The sequence below is a fragment of the Nycticebus coucang genome, chromosome 16 (genome assembly GCF_027406575.1).
Source record: "Nycticebus coucang isolate mNycCou1 chromosome 16, mNycCou1.pri, whole genome shotgun sequence".
In the NCBI taxonomy this organism is placed as follows: domain Eukaryota; kingdom Metazoa; phylum Chordata; class Mammalia; order Primates; family Lorisidae; genus Nycticebus; species Nycticebus coucang.
In genome coordinates this window covers 72,800,598-72,827,632 of record NC_069795.1, presented here as the reverse complement: position 1 = coordinate 72,827,632, position 27,035 = coordinate 72,800,598, and the positions used below count along the sequence as shown (strand labels likewise).

Genomic DNA, 27,035 nt, shown 5'->3' with positions numbered 1-27,035 from the left:
ATTACCATCTCAAGTAAATTCCTCAGCCTAATATAGTTTTGCTACCACCCACCCATCTCCTTTGTGCTATTATTGAAAAATATATTCCATTACATATATTACCTGACATTATAGGCCCCCAAATACATTATATATGTAGGGTTTTATATAATTGCTTTTTAAATCAGATAAAAGAGGAAAAGGAAAAAAATGCATTTTTACTATCTTTTATAATTACTTAATTACCTTTATCATTGCTTTTTATTTTTTCATATGGATTCAAATTACTGTCTGAAGTCACTTGCTTTCAGGCAAAAGAACTTACTTTATTATTTGAGTCTACTAGCAAAAAATTCTCTCATCTTTCATTTACCTGCCATTTGCCATTGTTGGATTGCTTGTCTTTATTTTGCCTTCAGTTTTTGAAAGATAGCTTAGATGGACATAAGATTCTTGGTTGATGGTTCTTTCTTCTTTGTGCACTTTATACATATTATTCCATTGCTTTCTAGTTGTTGCTGTTTCTGCTGAGAAGTCAGCTGTTAATTTTATCAGAGTTCCCTTTAAGTAATGAGTTAAATTTTTGTTGCTGCTTTCAGGATCTTCTCCTTGTGTTTGGCTTTTGGCATTTTTACTATGGTTCATCTATTTGTGGATCTTGTACATATCCTACATGGAGTTCACTGAGCTTTCTGTAAGAGTAGATTAATGTTTTTCAGTAAACTTAGGAATGTTTCAGCCATTATTTCTTTAAATGCTTCTTCTAGCTCCTTTGTCTCTCCCCTCTCCTGCTGGTATCCTATCTCACGTATGTTGACGTGATTACTAATTTCCCATTTTTCTGAGGTTCTATTTCTATATTCATTTTTCCTTATTCCTTTTTCTTTCCATTCTTTGCATTATGTAATCTCTAGCAATCTACTTTCAATTTTGCTCTTTTCTTTCTTTTTTGCTGAGACAGGGTCTTGCTCTGTTACCATGACTAGAGTGCAGTGGCATCATCATAGTTCACTGTAATCTCAAACTCTTGGGTTCAAGCAATCCTCCTGTCTCAGCCTCCTGCGTAGCTGGAACTACAGGTACATGCTGCCATTCCCAGCTAATTTTTTCTATTTTTAGTAAAGGTGGGATCTTGCTGTTGCTCAGGTTGGTTCAGGAGCTCATGTTGCTCCTGAGTTCAAGTCCTCCTCCCACCTCAACCTCCCAGAGTGCTAGGATTACAGGTGTGACTCACCACACTCAGCCTAATTCCTTCCTCTGCCAGTTCAAGTGTACTGTTGTAAGCCCTTCTAATGAATTTTTTATTTTATTAATTGTATTTCTGAATTCTAGAATTTCATTTTGTTCTTTTTTTATAATTTCTATCTACTTAATGATATTGTCTATTTGAGCAACATTACCTTCCTTTACTTCTTCAGTTGTGGTTTTAGTTTTTCAACACAATTCTAACAGCTCCTCCAAAGTCCCTGTCTGTTATATCTGATATCTGGTCATTCTCTAAGGTAGTTTCTGTTGTCTTTTTTTCCCCTGTGTGTATTTCATACTGTCCTGTTTCTTTCTACATCCTATAATTTTTTATTGGAAACTAAACATTTTAGATAATATATTTTAATCTGGATACTAGTCTATCTCCCTGCCTTTGGATTATAATAGGTATTTGCTTGTTTACTTCCTTAGTGGCTGGTTGGATTATTTCAGTGAAATTTGCTTCCCTCTTCTCCCACATTTGTAGTAACCAAACCAAATTTGAAGTGTGATGTTCAGTTAATTTAAGGACTACTAACAAATTAAAGCATGTATAGAATATGCTTCTAGGATGGGGAGGATGTGAAAATGTCATAGACAAAAAGTCTAAAAGAAGTTAAGATATTTTAAATGAAGTAGATTAGGATGGAAAAGATACATAATCACTGACGTAATGTTCTTCTGGTTTAGATGAAGCACGGGAGAAAGAGATCACAGAACCGAGACAGCCTGGTAGGCATTATAAGGAAGCAGTCCTTAGCTCAATATATAAAAAACAATTTTTTAAACAAGTAGTCCAATAATGGCAAATGCCACCTTATAAAATGAAGTGTCCATTTTTAAGCAAAAGTTTACATCCTCTCACAACCATTGAGGTTGGTATTCAATCTTCGGAAGGGGAGGTTTGAAGAGATGATTATTGAGGTCTTCACATTTTTTTGTGGTAATGAAGAACACTGGCCTTGAATGTAACCATTTTGACATAATGCACAGCACTTCACATGCATATAAATAGATACTACAAAGACTATTTCTCAAAAAAATGTATACAAAGAAACCTTCTTAAATGTTTTTCTAGTAAAGGTATCTCTGTGATTATTATTTGAAAGTATTTTCCTGATTAGTCATAAGGTTAGCTTACTTTATAACCCGCTAGGAGAAAGGATTGCTTTTAACTTCTGTATTCTCTCACATACTTGATTTAAAGTATTAGAATAAAATAATTCATTTTCAAGAGTTCTTCAGTTCTTACAAAATTTTTTAATAAAATAATTGAGATCCAGAACTCACCAGAAGAAATCTTACCAGCACCTCTACAGTCAACAGAAAATGCAGATGTGACTCCATTGGCCGACCCCAATTCACACATGGAAATTTGGTAAGGGGGCCTCAGCTTGATTTCCATCTGCATGTCAGAGAGATTTATCTTTGTCGAAAGAGACCTGGGATTATTATATCGCTGCTTGGTCCTCTGAATGAAGTTATCTATGTAAAATAAAAATAAATTTCCTTGCAATCATTTGTTAAATAAATCATTGAGACTATGATGTTTATAGACAGTAAATCTTATACATGAACAGGGTGTTATTCAAAACTGTTCAATTTATCAGAGAGCATTTCAATATTACTTGTGTTTAATAGCTAATACATCATGGGGTTATCAGTTTTTTGGTTTTTTTTTGGTGGTTTTTGGCCGGGGCTAGGTTTGAACCTGCCACCTCCGGCATATGGGACCAGCGCCCTACTCCTTGAGCCACAGGCGCCACCCGGGGTTATCAGTTTTACACTCTAGAAATTAGTGATTATAAATAAACTAAGGGTTTAATGCTGCCTGAGTATAACTATTACATCTACTCTATTTCTTTTTCTTTTTTTTTTTTTTTTGATGCTTCATCTTACTCCATTTCTTTGTATAAAAGAAATAACAGCTTTTGCTTTAACCCAGTCATAATTTTTATGGAAATTCTTATGATATATTAAATCTGTCAGATTTTCCAGTTGCAATTAAATAACTGCATACATGTTAAGTTACATGCTTTTATAAATCAGTTTTATTTTTGTTTATACCATTAGAATGTACATTTTAAAGACTAAATTAAACCAATAAAAGATACTTCCTAAATATCTTCCATGTAGAATTTTTTTTACTATTTATAACATGATTTTATTTTTTTTTCCTTCTACATCAGAATTGAGCAAACTTCTACCTGCTGGCCAAATCTAGCCTGCTGTTTTCTTTAAAGTTTTATTAGAACATAATCATGCTTATTCATTTATGTACTGCCTGTGTCTGTTTTCAAGCTACAATGACAGGGGTGAGTAGTTGTAACAGAGGCTATATGACCCTTAAGCCTGAAATATACACTGCCTGGTCCTTTCCAGCAAATGTCTGTCAATACCTATTCTACATTAAGCATACTACATAAGATTATCACATTAACACAGTAGTGTGAATTTCTGACTTACAAATTTCTCATTGAGAAACCATCCTCTGGCATTAATTCTTTGGGTTTGTAATCACAATCTCCTTCACACCTCAATTTTTTTCTAATAGGCATCTAAATTAAGTAAGAAGTTTTCATAATTCATTTACCAAATTGTTCTATCAAAACCTATGTGTATTAGATTAAAAAACTGCTTATGATTAGATGGAGACAGAATTTAAAAAATGAAAAAAAATTCAGGACCTTACCAAATTCAATGAAACAGTATGGTCTGACAGCAGTATTTGTCTTCATAATGTTATAAGTAGTAATGAACTCCTTCTGAAGCTCATCCAGGAAAGAGAAGGCGAGAACATTTGGGTAATTTTCAGTGCACAACATCATGTAGCTCACTCCCAGAGAGCTAATAAAACTATAGTGTAAAAAACATTGGTTTTAAAATTTCAAATTAAATCAAAGCAATTCACTACCTCACAAATAGTCCTGTGCACCATAAACTGCTGCTCCAGTGACAATGAAGATATTAACATTTATTATACATTTCAGCCAAAAACTTAAAGCAACCAAAATACAGTACTATTTTAAGTTGTGGTTTAAAAATAACAGACAAAAGTCTAGAATGTACTACAAAGGGACATTCACTATGGTTTGAATACTTCAGTTACTTATCATTTGGAGTAGAAAGCAGGGAAAGAATATACAAATATAGAAGTGTTACAGATAGCTTCAACATAGTGGAACTTATCCGATTTGAGTTAAGAGCTCTTTAGAGATTCTGATGAAAGTTATGTATACTATTCCCAGAAAGATAGCCAACCAACATAGAACTTTGCAAACTATTTCAGATGGTTCTTCTTGAAGTTATCATTGACCCCAGAATAAAATCCTCTACCTCACACAGCAATGAATTATGAATGTTTGGTAGAAAAAAGGAGGAATTTTTGAGTTTGATAAATAATATAAAAAGCAGTAGAAATGAGGACTCTTGTTTAGAGCAGAATACTGAGTGCTGACTGATAATTGTGAGGGTAGTACCAGCACTGGAAAGATCACCACTTTGTAAACAACACAGTACAAACTAGATCCAGCAAAACAATCATGGATGCTAAATCTAGAGGGAAATTTTGATGGGGTGGTGTATTTGCATGGTTTAAAACTGTCTTCTGATGGACCGCTTATTACAAAGGGAAAATATTACACAATTGAAACGAGACAACGCTTTGACCAAGTACTCTATCACTAACGAGGGGCAGATGGGCACTGGGAGCCTCTAGATGTGATATCCTGAAAGATACATTAGGACATGCAGTATTCTGGCTGAGAATGCATAATCTGAATCTAATCATAAGGAAACATCAGAACAATCAACATTCTATTTTTAAAATGAGGACAGTGTTTTCTTTAAAAATCTCAATATTGAAAGAAAAAAAGAAAGAAAAGCTATAGAAATGTTTCCAATCAAAGGAGGCTAAAGAGACAGAAAACTAAATGCAGTACCTGATCCTAGTCCAGATTCTGTGCCAGGGGGATGGGGGGCAGGAAAGGCTCTAAAGGATAATTCATGGCTCACTGACAAAAAAAGCAAACAGGTAATAATGTATAGTATCAATATTAAATTTACTAAAGCTGATGGCTGCACTATTAGTTAAGTAAGAGAATGTCTCTAATCTTAGAAAATACATGCTAAAGTAGTTAGGAAGGAAGAGGATCATATGTGTGTTTCTTTCAAATGGTTCAGACAAAATATAAATCAGATTACGTACATCAATAGACAAAATGTTAAATAAATGGGGTAAAAAGTGAATCTGGGAAAAGGTATTATTTGAACCTGTCTCATTCATAAATTTCATACAACTCTTTTGCAAGTTTGAAATTATTTCTACATAACAAGTTAAAAATTAAAAAAAAATTCCTTTAGCACTAAGGGAAAAATACTTTCTAGAACATCACATATACCACCCTATAACAAATAAGCAGAGCACAGGACACTTTAAAAATTAACCCTTTTTAGTGAGTCACCTAACCATCCTTGTATAGTACTATCAACACAGCTGGTCAGACCAGGCACAATAAACAGAGCATACAGGACACTTATAACTTCCCACTCCTATGGCAGATAGTGCTAATCACAGCAACCTTTACTGCCAATCCCCAATCCATACAGGAGTCAACTCCCCCTTTTTTACTTTAATAATGTACAGGAAAAATTTATTTATTACAGTAAAACCTCTGTAAGTTGACCACCCAAAGGATAACAAACTAGTCAACATATGGAGGTGGTCAATATAATAAATGTACATAAAGTGCATGTCCAGTCTATGAAAATTAGGTCAACTTAAGGAGGTGGTCAATGAAGGGAGGTTGTCAACTGTGGAGGGAGGTTCTACTGTATTTTCAATTTAGTGTTTAGAACAAATATGTTTACATGATTCATATTTATTTTTAAAACTTTACTCAAATTAATATGAGGGTACAATTTTTAGGTTACATTGTTCTTACTTCCAAGGTAAAGTTCCAGTTGCAGAAGAGCTCCTCACCCAGGGGGCGTGTCTTACACCCTCACAATGTGCCCATTGGGTGAGATCCCACCTCATGCCCTCCTTTCTTCTGCCATACGTGCTCCCCACTCCTGCTTCCCTCTGCCCCCAAACTGGACTATATTGGTGTTTTTGTTCTTATAAACATGTAATTTTTTATATACTGATTCCATATTAGTATGGAATACATCAGATATTTCTTTTTCCATTCTTGTGATACTTTACTAAGAAGAATGTACTTCAACTCCACATGATTCATATTTTAAAAGAATGAAAAATGAAAGGGTGTGCTGCACTTCAGCTATTTTATCTCCCAACCCCTACTCAGATACATAGTTCTTCTTTCCTCAGGCAATCCATGCTATCAGTAATTTCTGTGTATCCTTTCAGAGAAAGCTGTACATAAACAATTAAATCTGTGTATGTGTGCATACATATGTACGTACATGTGTGTATGAATCCTTTTTAAGACCACCCTACACAGCCAAATGATGTGGAGTTGGCACTTATTAATATTCTATTACTAATGGCGTGGAATATAATAGTGCTGAAATTGGTCTTGTGCATGTAGAATAACCTGGGATTCCTTTTTTTTTTTTTTTTTTTGGTTGCAGTTGTCATTGTTGCTTAGTAGGCCCGGGCTGGGTTTGAACCCACCACCCTAGGTGTATGTAGCGGGCACCCTTGCCAAATGAGCTACATGCGCTGCCTGGAATTCCTTTCTGAAGTTCCACTAATACACATTTACTGCAACGTCAACATTTTCAAAGTAGAAACTCTTACCTATTAGGCAGGTAATAAAACTAGTGAATTATAGCATTTTCTAAAAAAAATAAAAGAAAATATTGGACACATATTGTTTCATAGAAGTTTTTAGTTTCCTGCAAGTATATATGTACTATTCACAAAGTAAAATGTACCCGTTCTTAAGGCTCATAGTCAAATTTAACCATGGCACATTTCATTTTTCTATACCATCTAAATCAAAGTCCAAAATATATTTTCCCATTCCAAAAGACTTCACTGTCATTATAAAAATTCTTTGACACGCATTCAAATATACCCTGCAATAACTTGAATAACTTAAACACAATTGACAACTGGCTTCTATACTCTGGGAATTTCCAACTGGCTAGCTACTTCATTGTCCTCCAAAAGTGTAACTGAAGTTTTTGGGCCCCATTTTTTGTGTTATGTTGGGGTTTTACTGTATTTCTGTACTAATAACAGAGTGAAACAAGACACCTAGATGATAGTTTATCCCAAATGGTTTATCTTGCTTGTGCTAAATTTAGAGAGTTTTATGTGAAATAAACGAAATCCTATGTTTTTAAGATTGTTATGTCAGCATTTTCAGGAAATTCTTACTTTGCTATAATTACATGGTACTTTCTAAAAAGGCTATAAAGGGTTGTAAAATCTTAAATGGCTTTTCATAGTGAATTTAGGTTTATCATGCTTTATTTGAAATGCAAAGCCAATTTCCCAAAAGTAAACACAGTGCAGTTGATTTGTGTTTGTAATAAAAATATTTCTGTTTTTTCAACCATCATTAGGACAGACTGAATGAAAGATTCCCACCATTTCACTGAAAACTACCCCTGAAATAATCTAAAGTCACTACAGGCAAACCAGTTTACCTGGGCTTTAGTCATACTCATTAGGTTCACTTAGCTCATATTTTATAGACGATCTGGCAGTTATCCCTCTGTTTTGAGGAGGGTGAAGCGAATTAGTAATAGCAACAGCAGCATGTACAGTTTACTGACCACTTAGTATGAATAAGGCCCTCTGCTAAGTACTTTAGGCAGTCCCTGGGTTACAAACAAGATAGGTTCTGTGAGTTTGTAAAGTTGAATTTGTATATAAGTTGGAACAAGTACATTTACCTATTACATGTAAGAGCCTCCATTTGTAAGTACAAGTCATACATCAGTTGGATGTTTGTGACTTGGGGACCGCCTGTATTTAGTTTCAGTCTCACAATAAGGGGGCACTTTAATTACACCTCCACTTTATAAATGAAGGAACAGAAACTCAGAGAGGTTTAGTAATTTACCCAAGGCCACAAATCATTAAAAAGAAAAGCTAGAACAAATTTAGTCCTGGTTCCAAAGCCCATATTCTTTCCAAACACAACACCAACTTTCATATGGTATAGATTAACCAATTAAGCCCTAATTCACCACGTCAGGCTTTAGGGTTCAGGTAAGTGAGTTTTCAACAAGTCTCTACTTAAAGAGAGGGATATTCTCAGGGGCCGTGTAGAGTTACTCACCTCTGCAGTGAGTACCCCTAGATGGCAATGCAGGTAACATGTCTGCTCATCTTACCACCGTCATTACCAACACATACATAGTACATGCAGACACACACATCCATAAACACACACACTCCTCCTTCCTCCACCTTGAACATGATTTTTTTTTCTATTTTTGGTTTTGTTTTGAGTACAATTTTTAAATTGCCATTTACCCCCCTACTTTACATTTAATTTCTTTCTCAATTCCCTTCCATTTCTTTCTTTCTTTCTTTTTTTTATTGTTGGGGATTCATTTCCCTTCCATTTCTGGGCTTTAAGGCCTGGCAGAAGTCCAAACACCGGATAAGGTGGGTTTACTCCTTCTAATCACTTTGTTAAAAAGCCATCCAAACTATCCCAGGAGTAATTCCTGAAGTCCAACAAAATGAATGCCCACTTTTAGACATTAAACTTTTTCCAATTATTTAATTTTATTTATAAACTGCCATAGATATTTTACATAGCATACGGGGGTCCTCAAACTGTGGCCCGCGGGCCACATGAGGCAATGTGATTGTATTTGTTCCCGTTTTGTTTTTTTACTTCAAAATAAGATTATGTGCAGTGTGCATAGGAATTTGTTCATAGTTTTTTTTTTTAAACTATAGTCCGGCCCTCCAATGGTCTAAGGGACAGTGAATTGGCCCCCTGTTTAAAAAGTTTGAGGACGCCAGAACTAAACACTAACATTATTACGGGCAATTCTAGCCTATTGCACCAAACTAAATAATTAGTAAAAGCAATGATCTTTCCCTCAACAGAGAGTAGAATATCTATCACCGATCTAGCATTCTATTCTCTAGGCTCTGATGTCAAAGACAAAATCCCTGCCTGCCAAGAGTCTGCAACACAATTACCAGGGATATTCCTAAAACAGTGATATGCAAAACGAGACGAATACATAAAACTGTATTTTAATTCTAATGACAAGGGATATAGCAAGCTATTTATAAACTGATATATTGATATTGCATATATCACTCTATGAGTGTACCAATACATACAGAAACTCTGCTTATCTTTTGTAGTGATACATTTGCCCAGTGAACAGCTTTTCTGGAGTGCAGAAGAGCTCTCCAATAGGACATATCATTTCTATTCCATTATATTTGCTAATAAAAAATATTATTTTGAAATAGAACCTACCACACTGAATTCCATGCTCTAAAATAAGATGTTTACATTTTAAAATGTTATATAGAAAGGTTCAACATTGGCTCAGCACCCGTAGCTCAGTGAGTAGGGCTTCAGCGACATACACTGAGGCTGGCAGGTTTGAGCCTTGCCAGGCCTGCTAAACAACAATGACAACTCCAACAAAAAACAGCCAGGCGTTGTGGTGGGGGCCTGTAGTCCCAGCTACTTGGGAGGATGAGGGAAGAGAATCACTTTAAGCCCAAGAGTTTGAGGTTGCTGTGAGCTGTGATGCCATGGTACTCTACTGAGGGCAACATAATGAGACTTTGCCTCAAAAAAAAAAAAAAAAAAAGAAAGGTTTGACATTATCAAAGTGAACATACCTTATGGATTATATTATCACTAAATATGTCTAATAGAAAACAGGGTAAAAAAAAAGACTGCCATCTGTGGCACAATAAGAAGATGAGAACCAGAAAAAAAGCTCAATAACACTGAGTGTCTACCATATGCACATTCTACTAAGAACTTCATATTTCTCACTTATTTCTTTCTTATATGGCCAACTTTCAATTACCCTCCAAAGGTGAAGAGCCAAATCATAAGTAAATTATCCTTTAAATAAAAGACCAATTTTAGATATTAATTTTAACCACATTAAATAAGAAAATATTTATTAATATGTAGCATCCCTGGTGACAGCAACTTATGACAGTATGCAAAAGAAAAATTTGGGACAATCACACCATCAGAACCTCGGATAAAACAGAGCAGATTTGGCCTTTGACATCTTTATCTTCTTTTCCGCAGAGTTAAGCTACCTCCTAATTCATCCTTTTCCCACTATCCTAACACATCCACATTCCAGAGAATGAAGATCCTGACTTTTTTTAGATAACTGATCACAGATAATCCTTTAGTTACCTTTCAGTTATATTTCCAAAGTTTATTGCACCCAAATCTTATTTTCCCATTAAAAACTGTACTGTAGCCCAGGCCAGATGGATTTACAGCCAAATTTTACCAGATCTGCAAAGAGCTGGTACCCATACTACTGGTGTCCATAACATCAAGAAGAAGAGAATCCACCTCAGCTCATTCTATAAAGCTAGTATTACCTTGATACCAAAGCCAGGAAAGGAGAAAAGAAAAAAAGAAAACTATAGACCAATATCCCTATGAATTATAGATGCAAAAATCCTCAACAAAACACTAGCAAACCAACTCAACAGCATGTCAGAAAAAATAATCCACAATGACCAACTGGACTTCATGCCAGCAATGCAAGGATGATTCAACATACATAAACCAATAAATGTGAATCACCATAAAATGAAAAGCAAAAACAAAGACCATATGACCATCTCAATAGATGCAGATAAAACATTTAACAAGCCTGTAGTCCCAGCTACTCGGGAGGCTGAGGCAGGAGAATCGCGTAAGCCCAAGAGTTGGAGGTTGCTGTGAGCCGTGTGACGCCACGGCACTCTACCGAGGGCAGTGAAGTGAGACTCTGTCTCTACAAAAAAAAAAAAAAAAAAAAAAAAAAAACATTTAACAAAATCCAGCACCCTTTCATGATAAAAAACCCTCAATAAATGAGGAATAGAAGGAACATATATCAAAATTATAAAAGCCATATACTGTTTATGACAAACCCACAGCCAACATCATAACAAATGGGTAAGAGTTGAAAGCATTCCCCCTAAGAACTGGAACAAAAGTTCCCACTGTCACCACTTCTATTCAACATAGTGCTGGAAGTTCCAGAGCAATCAGGCAAGAGAAAGAAATAAAGGGTATCCAAATTAGGAACGAGGAGGTCAAACTATCGTTTTTACCTGACAATATGATCTTATATGTACAAAACCCCACAGACTCCACCAAGAGACTCCTGGAATTGATAGATAAATTCAGCAAAGTCTCAGGCTTCAAAAATCAATGTACACAACCCAGTAGTGTTCTTATACACCAATAATAGTTAATCTGAGAATCAAATCAAAGACTCAATACCATTCGCAATAGCTACAAAGAAAACAAAATACCTAGGAATATACTTAACCAAGGAGGTGAAAGATCTCTACAAACAGAACCATGAAACACTGAGGAAAGAAATCACAGAGGACACAAACAAATGTAAAATATATTATGCTCATGTACTGGTAAAACCAGTATTGTTAAAAATGTCCATACCCAAAGTGATTTACAGATTCAAGGTAAATGTAAACCCCCATCAAAACACCAATGCCATATTTCACAGATCTAGAAAAAATAATTCTACACTTTGTTTGGAACCATAAAAGAGACTAAATAGTCAAAGCAATCTTAAGCAAAAAGAATAAATCTGGAGGCATCACATTACCAGACTTCAAACTATACTACAAGGCTATACAGTAAGCAAAATAGCACGTTACTAGCACAAAAATAGAGACATAGACCAATGGAACTAAACAGAGAATGCAGGGATAAAACCATCCACATATAGCCGACTGGTTTTTGACAAAGCAGACAACAATATATACACTGAGGAAAAGAAGCCCAATTCAATAAACAGTGCTGGGAAAATTGGATAGCCACATGCAGAAGACTGAAACAGAATCCGTATCTTTCACTACTCACAAAAATTAATTCAAGATGGATAAAAGACTATACTACATGGAAACATGAGAATTCTAGAAGAAAATGTAGGGAAAACTCTTCTAGACATTGGTCTAGGCAAAGAATTTATGACTAAAATCCTAATGGCAATCACAGCAAAAACATAAATAAATGGGCTTCTGCACTGCTAAAGAAATAATCACCAGAGTAAATAGACAACCTACAGAATGGAGAAACACTGACAAAGGGCTACATATCCAGAATCGACAAAGAAATCAAATCAGCATGAAAAATCAACCCCATTAAAAAGTGGGAAGACATAAACAAAAGCTTTTCAAAAGAAAATAGGCAAACAGCCAATAAACATATTTTAAAAAGTTAAACACCACTAGCTATCAGGGAAATGCAAATTAAAAACACAATGAATCTGGGGCTGGAGGCTGAGGTAGGTGGATCCCTTGACCTCAGGAGTTTGGTGACCAGCCTCAGCAAAAGTGAGACCCCATCTCTAAAAATAGCCAGGTATGTGGTAGGTGCCTGTAGTCCCAGCTACTCCCAGAGGCTGAGGCAAGAGGATCTCTTGAGCACAAGAGTTTGAGCCCAAGAGTTTGAGGTTGCTGTGAGTTATGATGCCACAGCACTCTACCAACGGTGACAAAGTAAGACTGTTTCAAAAAAAATAAATAAATAAAATAAATAAAAAATAAAACCACAAAAAAATAAATAAATAAAATAAATAAAAAATAAAACCACAATGAGGTGGTTTTAATGACCTTATCCCTGTAAGAATGGCTTTTATTAAAAAGTCCAAAAAAAAAACAACAGATGTTGGTATGGATGCAAAGACAAAGGAACACCTATACACTGTTGCTGCAAATTAATACAATCTCTATGGGAAACAGTATGGAGAAGACTCAAAGATCTAAAAATAGACCCACTATTCAGTCCAGCAATCCCACTACTGGGTATCCACCCAAAGGAAAAGAAGCCATTTAATCAAAAGGACCTGCATGTGAATGTTTATTACAGCACAACTCACAATTGCAAAGATGTGTAATCAACCCAAGGGTCCATCAATTCATGAGTAGATTAATAAAATGTGGTATAGGTATACCATGGAGTACTTACTACCACTCAGCCATAAAAAGGATTAGTTAATGCCTTTTGTAACAACTTGAATTGAACTGGAGACCACTGTTCTAAGTGAAGTACCTGAAGAATGGAAAAACAAGTACATGTACTCACTATTAAACTGGAACTAACCAGTGAGCACACATCTGCACAGAGAAGTAAAACTCAATGGAAATCAAAATAGAGGAAGAGGTAAGAGAAGATGGGCAAAAACCCTCCTAAGTGGGGACAATGAACACTATTTGGGTAATGGACACACCATATAGCCATGACTCAAGCATTACAAAAGTGGCCTATGTAACCAAAAACATTTGTACCCCCTTAATATTTTGAAATAATTAAAAATAAAACTGTACTGTAACAGTAATTAGGTTCCTAGGCCAGCCCACAAGCCCACTCAACATATATGGTACTATAAAGTAATACATTTTGCCATAATAAACAGTAGAAAAGTAATATGATGCTTTAAGCAGTTAAGACAAAACAGGAAAGTTGGATACACAGGTTATCTACTTCCCCCAACTGGTTTGTTGGCAATTGGTAAGTTGCATTCCCCTGTTACAACCCCTGCCCACCAAACACCTAGTTGCTAAGGAGACAATGTCATCAATTTTAGACTTCAGACGTTCTCTGTTCCTCATTATTATCAACCAAAAAAAGAGGGGGTGGTATTTCACTTAATTCTCTTCCCTGGTTAATTTCTCTGCACAAAAAAATAAAAAGACATAGGAGAATTAGGAACACATGCTGTCAAGAAAGGGGTGAGGGTTAAGGGTAGCAACTCTCTCTGAGCAGAGAATAATTTGAATCCTGAAGCCAAAAGACCAGGGTTCAGATATACCATTTATTACCTATGATGTTTCTTTATATCCTTAAGTCTCATTTACCTTATCTGTAAAATACAAGTGACAGTATTATAATGGCTATCTGGTTAGCATCCCTTCCGTTTTTCCCTTTGGGGAAATTATCTCCAGCTCCACTATTTACTTTACATGGCTTTTCTATATACCTCATCCCCTCTGAACACAATAGTTAGTCCAGAAATGAGCCATGACACAAGCAAGACCAATTAAAATACCTTTCTTCAAACATGGAGAAGAGTTGCTCAGCTGGACTACAGTAAGCTTGGAGCTGCCTGTGCAGTGTTTTCTAGTCTGTAGAGAATACCTATCTGCACGAGGCAAGAGACTACAGAAATAAGAGAATCCTGACAACAACATCTATGAAGTCAGCCCCGCCTCTATCCTTCACAATATCCTTTTTTTGCTTAAGCTAGTGTGAGCTGTGTGTCTGCCCCTGGCATTAAGAATGATCTTTATTTAATAGCCATTCAACGAGCTGTTGCAAAGTTTAATGATAATGTAAATAAAGTGCCTGGCAATTGAAAGTACTCACTAACTGGATTATCGTTGAAATTGTTACTCCAGTAATCCAAAAATATCATCAAAGAGTAAAAAGAAAACACTGATACAGATGGAAAGTATCCTTGGTTTTAGTAAACCAAAAAGGGTAGGTGGGCCTAAAATAGCATTCCTACACGGAAGTAGCAGTTGGGAGAAAGTGAACACTCAGGCAAGGAGAGAAGCTAGGAGGCACACAATATCAGATTTCAGACGAATTCACAGCGAAAGAACTAAGCAATTTTATTTCCTGCACTAAAATTCACAGTAGGGTATAAATGACCTCCCAAAGGGTATTTGACTTTTCATGAGATCAGTGTCTCAATGTTTGAAGAGACCTCAAAATGTATAATTATGGTTTATAAAGCCCCAAAGCCAATTGCCAAGTTTTAAGATCTCAGATAACCCAATTTAATTTTCATCTGACTAATGGTTATTACTTTAATCATTTTTTCTTAAGTAGTCACATAAACTTATTCATTATACATTTATGACAGTTTAAGGAAAGTACCTTTCAACTTATAAAACAGATAAATCCCTATACAGATACAGATAGATCTACAATTCTATCTTTATCTCACAAAACTAAATATCCCCTACACACACACTCCATCCCACCAAAGTTGAAACCTTTTGGAGAAAATGAAGACTTAACTCCGTGACATTCTAAATACTGCCATACTCCCCAAACAACCAGCCTCCATTTAGCAGCTACTATGACATGAGCAATACACTGTGTTAGCACAGGCCATGCTCCATGGAATGTGTTCCATTACTAGATAAACGGAGCATCCGGCCATTACAATCAAATGAGATTCATCATTTTCCCCATACGTGGAAGAAATTAAAGGGATTTTCTCAATTGTGTTACTCCTCTAATTTTTTTTCTTAAACTCTGGGCTTCCTCAGCCTATTCAACTAGAATCTAACGTGAGGTACTACCTGATGTGGCACATAATTATATATTTACTTTGATATTAAAAAGAAAGAGCACCTCAATTTCTGGATTTGAAATTTGAAAACCACAATGCTAAGAAATGTCAAAAACAATATGAGCGTACATCTTACAAGGGTACATGTGAAACTTACTGGATGTAGAGTGTAAATGTCTCAACACAATAACTAAGAAAATGCCAGGAAAGCTATGTTAACCAGTATGATGAAAATATGTCAAATGGTCTATAAAACCAGTGTATGGTGCCCCATGATTGCATTAACGTACACAGCTATGATTCAATAAATAAATAAATAAAAATGAATAATGTTGCAATAAACATGGTAGTGCAAAAAAAACAAAACAAAACAATATGAACAAGGAATTTCAATTTTCAGACTATTGGACATTTTCCTCCTTTACTGGCAAAATAATAAACTTCTCTTTGTTCTCTTAAAAAAAAAATAGTATAAGTGAGGGCAAGTCAGTTTCCTCAAAGAGTTACACTTCTCTCTGTAGAGAGAAGACAGACAAATGAAAAATTAAAAATAAAAATTTCAATGAACAATGAGAAAGGCAGTCAAGTGAGTTCTACAGGCAATCTGTGAAAAGAGTGAGATCATTAGAGAAATGAAATAGTTATGAGGAAGAAGGTCATTCAAAAGAAGTAGACTGTCAGCTGGGCTTTGAAGGAAAAGAGAAGCATTTAACCTGAGGAGAGGCAGCATGGCTGGCAACTCCAGGCTGTGCTACAGTTTTGCTACTGCAGATCTTTTGAGTTTTATCTGGAAAAATTCATGGTGGTTAGAAAAAGAGTTCTGAGGTGAGAATTTTAAAAGCCTGGTAACACACATTAATTCCCAGTTTCATATATTTTAGCGTAAGCTCATTGTCATACACTACAAAAACTTCCAACTAACAAGACTGCTTAGAAACAATAGAAAACAATAGACAAATAGACAACAATAGAAAATATACAAAATCCAAGTTCTTGTCACAAAATGGAACTAAAAATTGTTTTTCAATCCTTTTGAAAGCTTGGGAACAAAAATAACACGCATAGAGGTTTTTCTATACGTTGGCTCTGAAAGCTATGTAATCTACAGAGGGTGCCAAAAAAAAGCACATGCATTTTAAGAAAAGGAAAAAACATATTAAATTTGTAATACTTGAGTCACCTTTGACTTCTGCAATTACAAGAAGTTATCAATACAACTTTTTCTTCTTTTCTGAGACAGAAGTCTCACTCTGTAACCCTGAGTAGAGTATTATGGAGTCATAGCTCACAGCAACCTCAAACTCTTGGGCTCAAGTGATTCTCTTGCCTCAGCCACAAGATAGCTGGAACTACAGGCACCTACCACAATGCTCAGCTAGTTTTGTAGAGATGGGGGGTCTCAGTGTTGCTCAGGCTGGTCTTGAATTCCTGAGTCAAGTGATCCACCTGCCTCGGCCTCCCAGAGTGCTGGGATTATAGGCATGAGCCACTGCATGCCTATACTTAGCCTCAATTTGTGTTCATCTTTTGTTACTGGTATATGTTGAGTATTATAATTTTCATACAAGTTTTTCCTTTCTTAAAATGTATATACCTTTTGGGGGCACTGTATTTATTCCTTTACACATATCTGGATTATATTCTTGGATCAGGCCAGATTACCCCTCTGTTGATTTATCCCACTCCTAAACTCTTTCATACATTTGCATCATGTCAGTTGTTTAAAGAATGTAAGAAAAATCATCCTAACTATCATGACTGCTACAAGAATGCTATCCAAATGCTGACCCCCATCCTGGCGAATGTAAATTGATGTGCGATAAACAATCTTGTGCAAATGTCCCTAGGATAAAATAATATTTTTTCTTTTGGGTAGATACCTAGTAATAGGATTGAGGGATCAAATGGAAGGTCTATTTTGAGTTGTTTGAGGATGCTCCGTATTTCTTTCCAAGGACGGTATATTAGTTTGTAATCCCACCAACAGTGTAAAAATATTCCCTTCTCTCCACAGCCACACCAACACCTGCAGCTTTGAGACTGTGATGTGGGCTATTCTCACTGAGGTTAGGTCAATCCAGTGCCCATCAAGCCATGAATGGATTAATAAACTGTGGTATACATATACCATAGAATACTATTCAGCCATAAAAAGATGGAGGGTTTACGTCTTTTGTGTTAACCTGGATAAAGTTGGAGGACATTCTCTTTAGTAAAGTATCACAAGAATGGAAAAGTATCCAATGAATTCAATACTAATATGAAGGCAACAGATGAACTAATACATGCCCACATAAGAGAAAAACTTAATTTAGTTCAAGTTGGGGAGGAGGGGGCAGGAGGAAGGGGAATTGGTGGGCTCTCACCTAATTGGTACAATGTAAGGGTACATAGCTCGCCTCCTGGGCGGGGGCACAACTACAACAGGGAACTTACCTAACAAATGCAAACATTGTAACCTAATTGTTTGTACCCTCATATTAATCTGATGTTTAAAAAAAAATGTTGTCCCTCTTTTTGGTCTCAGTAGGAGACCAGGAAAACAACGCTTTTATTCAATGGCACTAAATCCTATCGATTATCCCCTCTTTGCTTTGGCTGCAAGGAAGCTCAGAGCCAATAGTCACAGCCTTTTTCTAAAAATAGAATAAACTATGTAGTTTGAATCTTTAGACCACAGTGTTATTTCAATTAATTGTGTCTTCTATCTCTGTTTTCCTTTATCTGATCCCCTCATTTGTCCTCTTGAATTATTTTTGGAAATTGCCTCAAATCCTTTGGGTGGAATTAAGATCTAACACAAAAAAAATATACAACCTAGAACTCACAATTAAACAGAAGAAAGTTAAATTTTTACTACATTTTACTCTGCTTTCAAAAAAGTAAATCAAAGGAACAAAAAACATTTGAAAAAAGTTGTATTTTTTTTTTTAGTCCACAATTTCTACCAGGATATGCATACCTTCAAGCCAATCTCCTATAACACTGACATCTGTCTACACCACTATACAATAACAACTGAAACTTAAAATAATGATCCAGAGCACTAAAAGAGCCTGACTATTAAGGAAAATATTTAAATGTTTCAAGTTTTTTCTCTAAAAAAGAGAAGCAGGCTAAGACATCATTATACATATACATATATATATATTATATGTAATATATATATATATATATATATATAATACTTGAACCATCACCACCACCACATTTTCTAAACCTTCAGAAAAAAACAATTAGATATATCATCTCATTATTTTCCATTACCCAGGTGATCCAAGAAGCGTGGACATTTTCTAAGATTCTATTCTACTCCTTTATCCAAACTCCATGGCCATTTCTACTCACAATTTTAATCACATCTATGTGAATGATTCTAAAATATCCCATCTCCACTGGCCTGCTCTTCAAACTTCAATTAAAATAATCAAAATGGAGTTTCATAATCTTTTTTTCTTTCTCACCTCTCATAAACAATCCCTTTCCTAATTTCTGATGACACCATCATTCTGCTGAACTCCAAGGCCTCAGTCATCTTTGCCCACTTCCTTCACTTCATCTCTAGAAATCCATCTTATCAGGCTTGATCACTTCTCTTTAAGTATCTTTCTGTTTAGTATTTTCTTTATTATTAATATTTTTTTAGAGACAAGGCCTCACTCTGTGTCCTAGACTGGAGTACAGTGGCATGATTATAGTTCATGGTAACCTTGAACTCCTGGCCTCAAGCAATCCTCCTGCCTCAGCTTCCCAAAGTGCCTGGTTTACAGGCATGAACCACCATGCCTGGTGGCATTTTCTTTTTCATTTGCACTCTTACTTTCCTACTTCAGGCCCTAATAATAAGTTGACCTCTCTGTCTCAGCTCTCTCCTCTCAGACTTTCTATTTCACCATATGTTCCACCATCTCAGAATTGTTTTTTATCAAGTCACTTCCCTCAAACCGGCAGCAGAGCTTCCTACAACCTATTACATCAAAGTGACATCCTTCAACCTGAATTTTAGGGCAATCCAGGATCAGGCACCACACTGATTATCCCCCACATCTCATAGCTATCTCTAAATCACCATCCACTATACCAGGCTAAGCAAGTTAATGCACCTAACATACTGAGTCACATTCTTTGCTTACCCTGCCTTTCCTGCTTATATTTGTAATGCCTGACTCCTGGCTTTAGGCAAATCTTATTAATTCTTCAGTACAAGGCTCATGTCCAGGTCAACAATGAAATTTATATCTTACACAAACCTTGTTCTTATCTGATTTCCTTCTATGTGCATAATCAGTATTAAACTGCTCAGAAATTACATGTTCTCTAATTGTTTCATGTAAATGCTTTCCAAGGTAGTCTCATCCATTCCCATAGTTTTAATTGCAAGTATAAATCCAAATATAAATCTCTATACTTGTCCTAATCACTAAATTTCAGACTCATACATCCAGTTACCTAAATGGAAGTGCCCCTTGAATGTCTAACAGCACCTCAGACTTAACACGTCCAAACAGAACTCTTAATTTTTACCAATGAAACACACTTATCCTTTCTAATTCTGCTTATTTCAACCCCATTGTCCATGCAGTTCCTTGGGCCAAAAAACTATAGGTAAATCTTGATTTTTCTTCACATCCCACTTCAATCCATTAGTTAATTCCAAAATATAGCCCAAATCCAACATTTATCTTCATTATCACCCTAGTTTAAGTTACAATCATCACGTCTACCTAAACTTCTCCAATAATCTCCTATCTGATCTCTGCTTGCACTTTCTCCCTAAGGCCCATTCTTCACAGAGCAGCTGGGATGATCTACTCAAAGCCAAAATCAGATCATGTAACTCTAGCTTAAAACTCTCCAGTTGCTTCCTATTGCATTTGACTCAATAGACTAATAGACTCCAAATTCATCGTGGCCTAATAGGCCCTAAATAACCCACCCCTTTCCTATCTTTTGAACCTTACCCTCTGCCACTCTGTTAATTGTCCATAATGCTTCAGCATCACTGGTGTTCTTTCCATTTCTTGTACATATAGATAGGCTTCTCCACTGGCTGTTACCTACCCCTTGCTCTTCATCCACAGCATCCTTCACATAACTGTCTCCTCTTTCATCTTTTAGGTCTCTGCTCAAATGTCTCCCTCTCAGACAGGCCCCTGACCACCCCAGACATCTCATCAGCCGGTTTTACTTTCTTCATATATAATATAGTGATAAGTGTTATCTCCTCCTAGTGGAATATAAGCTTCTTCAGTTTGAGGGCAGGTATCAGGTAAACTTTTTTTATTTCCCATTCCAGTCTGCCTACTATAATTCTAGGCATGCAAAAATGCCAAAATACACTTGGTGATAGACTTATAAGAAACATCTATGATCTGACAAACTATACAATTTTCAAAAGCCAGATATAAATCAAGACAGGTGCAGAGAGGTTGACGATGCAATGACTACTATTTAGCATAAGTTCAGAACAACATGATTCTGGACTTGAACAAGTTTGCTTAAACTAGTCAAACACTAATGTTTGTTGCAACCACTTAAACTTCATTAAAATGACAACCAAAAGCAAATGGTTCTAAAGAAGCAAACAGAAGTCTTACTTAATGTTATAACGTCCAGTTTTCAGTGTACATCTATCAGGAAATTCAGAAAGTTTCCTCGAGAGCATTTTAAAATACTTTCTGCACTCTTGCATTCCTGAGCTTTGTTCATAATCAGTAGAAGCAGAAAGTGGCAGTCCATCTCTGACACGAATGACTGAGGCAGATAAAATCATAGACATTTCAATCGACAGAGAAGACCTAAAACAAAATGAACAATTTGGGTTAGATAAAAATTAAAGCCAAACTTGATAAACGTATGTAAAACGGTTCAACGTACTAGCAATCAATGAATACTAATTAAAACAATGGTACATATGCTTCACTTAACAAATTAGTTTTTAAAAAAAATAACACTTGCTTCTGTCTAGTATTTTCGTAAGTGTAGCAGGAAGTAAAAACTGGTAAAACACCATTCTCAAAATAATTTGGCAATTTCAATAAGAGTTTAAAAGTATTTATGCCCTTCATCCTTTATAAATATGTAACACTATCCTGAGGAAAAAATCAGAAATCTACACGAAATTTAAACAGAAAGACCCAAATACCTGAAAACAACTTTAAAAATCCAACAATTAGGTGCTAGTTAAGTAAATTACGTATATCCATATGACAGAATGTAATGCAACCAAAAGTAATGTCTGTGAAAAAAAGTTCAATAAAATGGCGAAATGCTCATATGTTAAGAAGAAAAAAGAAGGATAAAAATCACACTTGTTTTATATCAGTGGTTCTCAACCTTCTAATGCCACGATGTATTTTCATTGTTACAAAGGGGTTGCAACCCACAGGTTGAGAACCGCTGTTTTATATGAATACAGAGAGAAAAAAAAAAGGGAGGGAGAAATGGATACAGGAAAGATGGAAAAATGAAAATAACATTCATCTCTAGTAAACAGTATTATAGGTGACTATTGTTTTATAATTTCCTATGAGTAAATATTACTTTTATAATAAAAAATTTATTTATTGGTTTTAATTTTGTTCTCAATCTTTTTAACCAGAAAGTAAATCATAATGGGTTCTTGTGCTGGATTCTGGTCATTTTTACCAAAACAGATAAAAGGACTTCACAGGCCTAAGTCTGAAAGAAACCAGGTAAACAGTCAACCTTTCAAAAAAATACGTAGTGGTTCTCAAACTTTAGCTTACATAAGTTGATAGTTAGAAATACAGATTTCTGGGCGGCACCTGTGGCTCAGTCGGTAAGGCGCCGGCCCCATATACCGAGGGTGGCAGGTTCAAACCCGGCCCCAGCTGAACTGCAACCAAAAAATAGCTGGGCGTTGTGGAAGGTGCCTGTAGTCCCAGCTACTCGGAAGGCTGAGGCAAGAGAATCGCTTAAACCCAGGAGTTGGAGGTTGCTGTGAGCTGTGTGATGCCATAGCACTCTACCTAGGGCCATAAAGTGAAACTCGGTCTCTACAAAAAAAAAAAAGAAATACAGATTTCTGGGCCCATCCCCCAAAAACTCTGATCCACAGACTGTGGAGGCTTAGAAATCTTAAATTTTAACAAATTCCCAAGGTGATTATTTTGCTTATTGTCTAAGGACCATACTTTGAAAAACACTGAATTAAACATGTTCATCATCTGAAATTATGTGATAACTCTTCTCTATCAGCCTATCAGAGAACAGAGCCACTGGCTTCTCCACTAGCAATAGCAAAAACTGAAAATTCAAACATTTGACACAAATTTTTTTTTTTTTTTTTTTTGAGACACAGTTCACTCTTTCACCCCAGGTAGAGTGCCATGGGATCATTGTAGCTCACAGCAACCTCGAACTCCTGTGCTCAAGTGATCCTCTTGCCTCAGTTTTTCTATTTTTAGTAGAGCTGGGGTCTCGCTCTTGCTCAGGCTAGTCTCGAACTCCTGAGCTCAAGCATTCCACCCACCTCGGCCTCCCAGAGTGCTAGGATTACAGGCGTGAGCCACTGTGCCTGGCCTGACACAAATTTCATAGGTTTTTTTTTTTCAGAGATATTGAATCTTAAGACAGTAAATTAATCTTTACCTGCCCACTTCAGCTAGGTGATTATCACATTTCAAAAATGAATATTGAATTAGTAATACATCCCCCAAAATGCCAGAGAAAACCAACTGATACCAAGTTTGGAAATCAGGAATTAATAGTTTTCATTGCTGTGTGAAATAAAAATCCAACTGCCTATTCATGGTGGTAACTGACCTGACAATAAAAATTAATCCAACTAATAAAGGTAATGCACTAAATTTACTACCCCTTTTCTTTTTTTTCATTAGTTTTTAATATTTTTATCCTCCATTTATTTAAAGAGAAAAAAATGAAGTTAAATTAGCCTTGTTACCACAGTGGAATCTTCAAACTAAAGTGCCAATGTGACATATCAAAATTGCATTTTTTCTGTTCATCCAGTTTCTTTTCTCTCCTAAATGCAATAGCAAGGGAAAGCTAAAATTTATGGAAGGAGGCTATTTATACTGTCTATACTATCTATATTGTGGTTTAATTATAAACCACAATTGTAACCTTTAGCCTAAGTGTAAGAAAGTAGGAAAATGTCTTACTTCATACTATTACGAATATAAACTGTTGTCTTTTCAGACATGGAAATGTAACAAAATGACCATTCTAGGAATTAACATGAGGGCAGATGATAGTTGCAAAAGTTCATATTTTAGTATTTAAAAGTGCAAAAATTCTTTTTTTTTTTTTTTTTGCAGTTTTTGGCCAGGGCCAGTTTTGAACTTGCCACCTCTAGTATATGGGTCTGGCACCCTATTCCTTAAGCCACAGGTGCTGCCCAGCAAAAATTCATTTTTTATGCCCAACCTTTCTAGGATCCTAATAGTAATATTAGGAATAATCTTTATTAACAGATTGCCAACTTCCATGTAGTCTTCAAAGTTATTCACTTCTTTTTAATGAGCTGAAAGACAGAAAGATATGATTCATACTTCCTCACTACATATGAGAAAAGTGGTTGCAAGTTCAGTTTAACAAATATTTACTTTAGATTAAGCCAGATACTAAAGTTTCCTGCCATCAAGAAACATCACATCCAAAATTAAAGAAATTTAAATGAAAAGAGCAAAGACAACACAGACTATAATCCTAGCACTCAGGAGGCTGATGCACTTTACTAATTATAAACTAAAGTTAAGGCCAGGCAGGGTGACTCACACCTGTAATCCTAGCACTCTGGGAGGCTGAGGTGGGTGGATTGCTTGAGCTCATGGGTTCAAGACCGACCTGAGCAAGAGTGAGACCCTGTCTCTAAAAATAGCCAGGCACTGGGGCAGCGCCTGAGGCTCAAAGGAGTAGGGTGCTGCTCCATATGCCAGAGGTGGCGGGTTCAAACCCAGCCCTGGCTAAAAAACTGCAAAAAAAAAAAAAAAAAAAAACCCAGGCACTGTGGTGGGCACCTGTAGTCCCAGCTACTGGGGAGGATGAGGCAAGAGAATCACTTGAGCCCAAGAGTTTGAGGTTGCTGTGCGCTATGGCGCCATGGCACTCTACCGAGAAGACAACAAAATAAGACACTGTCTCAAAAAAATAAATAAGTAAATAAAAAAAAAACAACTAAAGTTAGACAAAATTGCATTTCAGATATTCCTAACACACAATTTAGGCTTTAACCAAAAGCAGAACACAGCAATTACTTTTTCCATCAAAACTCTTAAAAGGTTACCTGAGGATTATTTCTATTTAACAACTGATAAGGCTAAAAAGTAAATTCTCAGAGCACAGTGGCTCACACCTATAATCCTAGCACTCGGGAGGCTGATGCAGGAAGCTCCCTTGAGCTGGAGTTTGAAACCAGCCTGAGCAAGTGGACCTATTTTACTAAAAATAGAAAAAAATTAGCTAGGTGTTGTGATAGTTACCTGTAGTCCCAGTTACTCAGGAGGTTGAGGCAGGATGATTGCTCAAAGCCAGGAATTTGAGGTTGGTGTGAGCTAGGTGACACCAGGGCACTCTAACCTGAAGCAACAGAGTGAGACTTTGTCCAAAAAAAAAAAAAAAAAAAAAATGAAATCACTTCCTCCCAATTTGATTCAGCATCCAAACCAGCTGAACTTAATTAAGAAAACAAAAAAATCCCAGATAAATGTCTGATAATCAATGCCAGGCTTAACTATTTTGTAGATGGATTCCGATCATCTCAGGATAAGCAGTTTCTCCATCAAATCAAAATAAAGAAACCCCCTTTTAAATTTTTACCTTGGATTTAAAATGTAGTTTATTTTTAAAAAACTAATCTTGTCTGGACTGTGCTAATAGAAAAAGAAATCTGTCCATATTAAGGCAAATAGAGTTAGAGTACTGTTGGGGTCTAAGCAGGACTGTGCTTGGGAAAACACCAGGGAAGGACCAGTGGAACTGTGGAAAGCAAGAGGTTTCAACAATTGCATGGTAAGATTAAGGAGTATTTCTATTTTATCAGGGCCATATATCTTTTTTAGGCCACTGGCCTGTTTTTCACCTTTAACACAGAAAAAATATTACACCTGCCTTTAGACAGCAGCAGGGAGGCTGAGTAGTGGCCTGTTTTCCTCTTCCCAAGTAGTGGAAGAAAAAGCCCAAGTAATAACCTAGGTAAATAAGGGGAAACTTTTATGTAAGCAAAATAAACTCCCACAATGCCAGACTACCACTGCAGTGGTAAGTAACCTCTTAGACCCAAGATAACAAGATGCTGACCTCTCTTCTTCAGAGCCATGTAGGGTAATGACTGTGGGCCCAAGATTTATCAGAAAGGCAATAAACAAACCCAATATGTAAGTAGATTTTGTATCTTCTTTCTAGCCAAATGCTTTCATAAATGCCACCTTTAAGATTAAAAACATTTATACTGGGGTCATGCACTCACATTTTATTTTAGCTCATCGTTTTCCAAATTTCAGTTATCCAAGTACCACTTCAGAATTCACACCTTATCTTCATCTCACCTACTGTTGGTTTTTCACGTTACATTTCCTCCTATGTATTTTTAGTAGTATCTGTGAAATCAGTTTTCAGGTACTGTTTTTCCTCCTAATTTTAGATAAATCAACTTTTTTCTTTCATTCAAATATATGTGTACGTGAAAATTTGGGGAGTTTTTTTTAATTATCAACTATTTATCACATTATCTTGCATGTGTGACAGTATTCATGTTTGGGAAACACTACCTCAGTACATATTACTTTATTAAAAGTACTGAGAGCTGTGGGAATGGGTAGAGGTTAATTTGGGAAGAAAGCTATACTAATTGTGATGCACAGGCTGGGGGCAGATTGAATGGAAAAGAGAAATGACTTTACAAAGCCATAGGTTAGCAGGAAGGCACTTGGGAGACAGAGCATGAAGGGAAGGAAAAAGAGTACCAAGGGTAGCCAAAATCTACTCTGCCATTTTGCTGTCCACCCTCCACCTACCTTACTGGCAGTCTTTGATAATCCTGTTATGGGTGCTTACACTGCGCAGGCTCCTCAAGATTACACTCACATCTAGGACAGAGCTCCCAATATATGCTAAAGTATGTCAATCCTCAACATTTGTGTAGCACCATATAGTTCAATTAGGTAGATATAACGTCCATTTTACAGATGAGAAAATAAAGCTCACTTTCTCAACATTACACTCCTAGTATTTGACAGTACTGGTACTTAAACCTATGTTTCCTGTATCTCTACATCACTGTGCTACATCAGTCCCCCCAAACCAACAAGAGGCAAGAAACCAGTGATACAAAAACTATCTAGCTG

General features: G+C 36.1%; 1 protein-coding gene across 3 annotated transcripts in view; it reads right to left on the bottom strand.

Annotated features, from left to right (window-relative positions):
• SEC22A (SEC22 homolog A, vesicle trafficking protein) overlaps positions 1 to 27,035 on the bottom strand; it is an 82,528-nt gene that overhangs the window by 53,420 nt on the left and 2,073 nt on the right. For 2 of the 3 annotated variants that reach the window (XM_053564430.1, XM_053564433.1), the window contains exons 2-4: positions 21,303 to 21,503; positions 3,917 to 4,080; positions 2,515 to 2,709 (exon numbers count right to left, since the gene is read on the bottom strand). In XM_053564430.1, coding sequence (XP_053420405.1) covers positions 2,515 to 2,709; positions 3,917 to 4,080; positions 21,303 to 21,484 — 541 coding nt within the window. In that variant the 5' untranslated portion in view covers positions 21,485 to 21,503. Of the gene's footprint in view, positions 1 to 2,514; positions 2,710 to 3,916; positions 4,081 to 21,302; positions 21,504 to 25,172; positions 25,291 to 27,035 lie in introns of those variants that run through there. The other variant, XM_053564432.1, reaches the window with a different exon arrangement.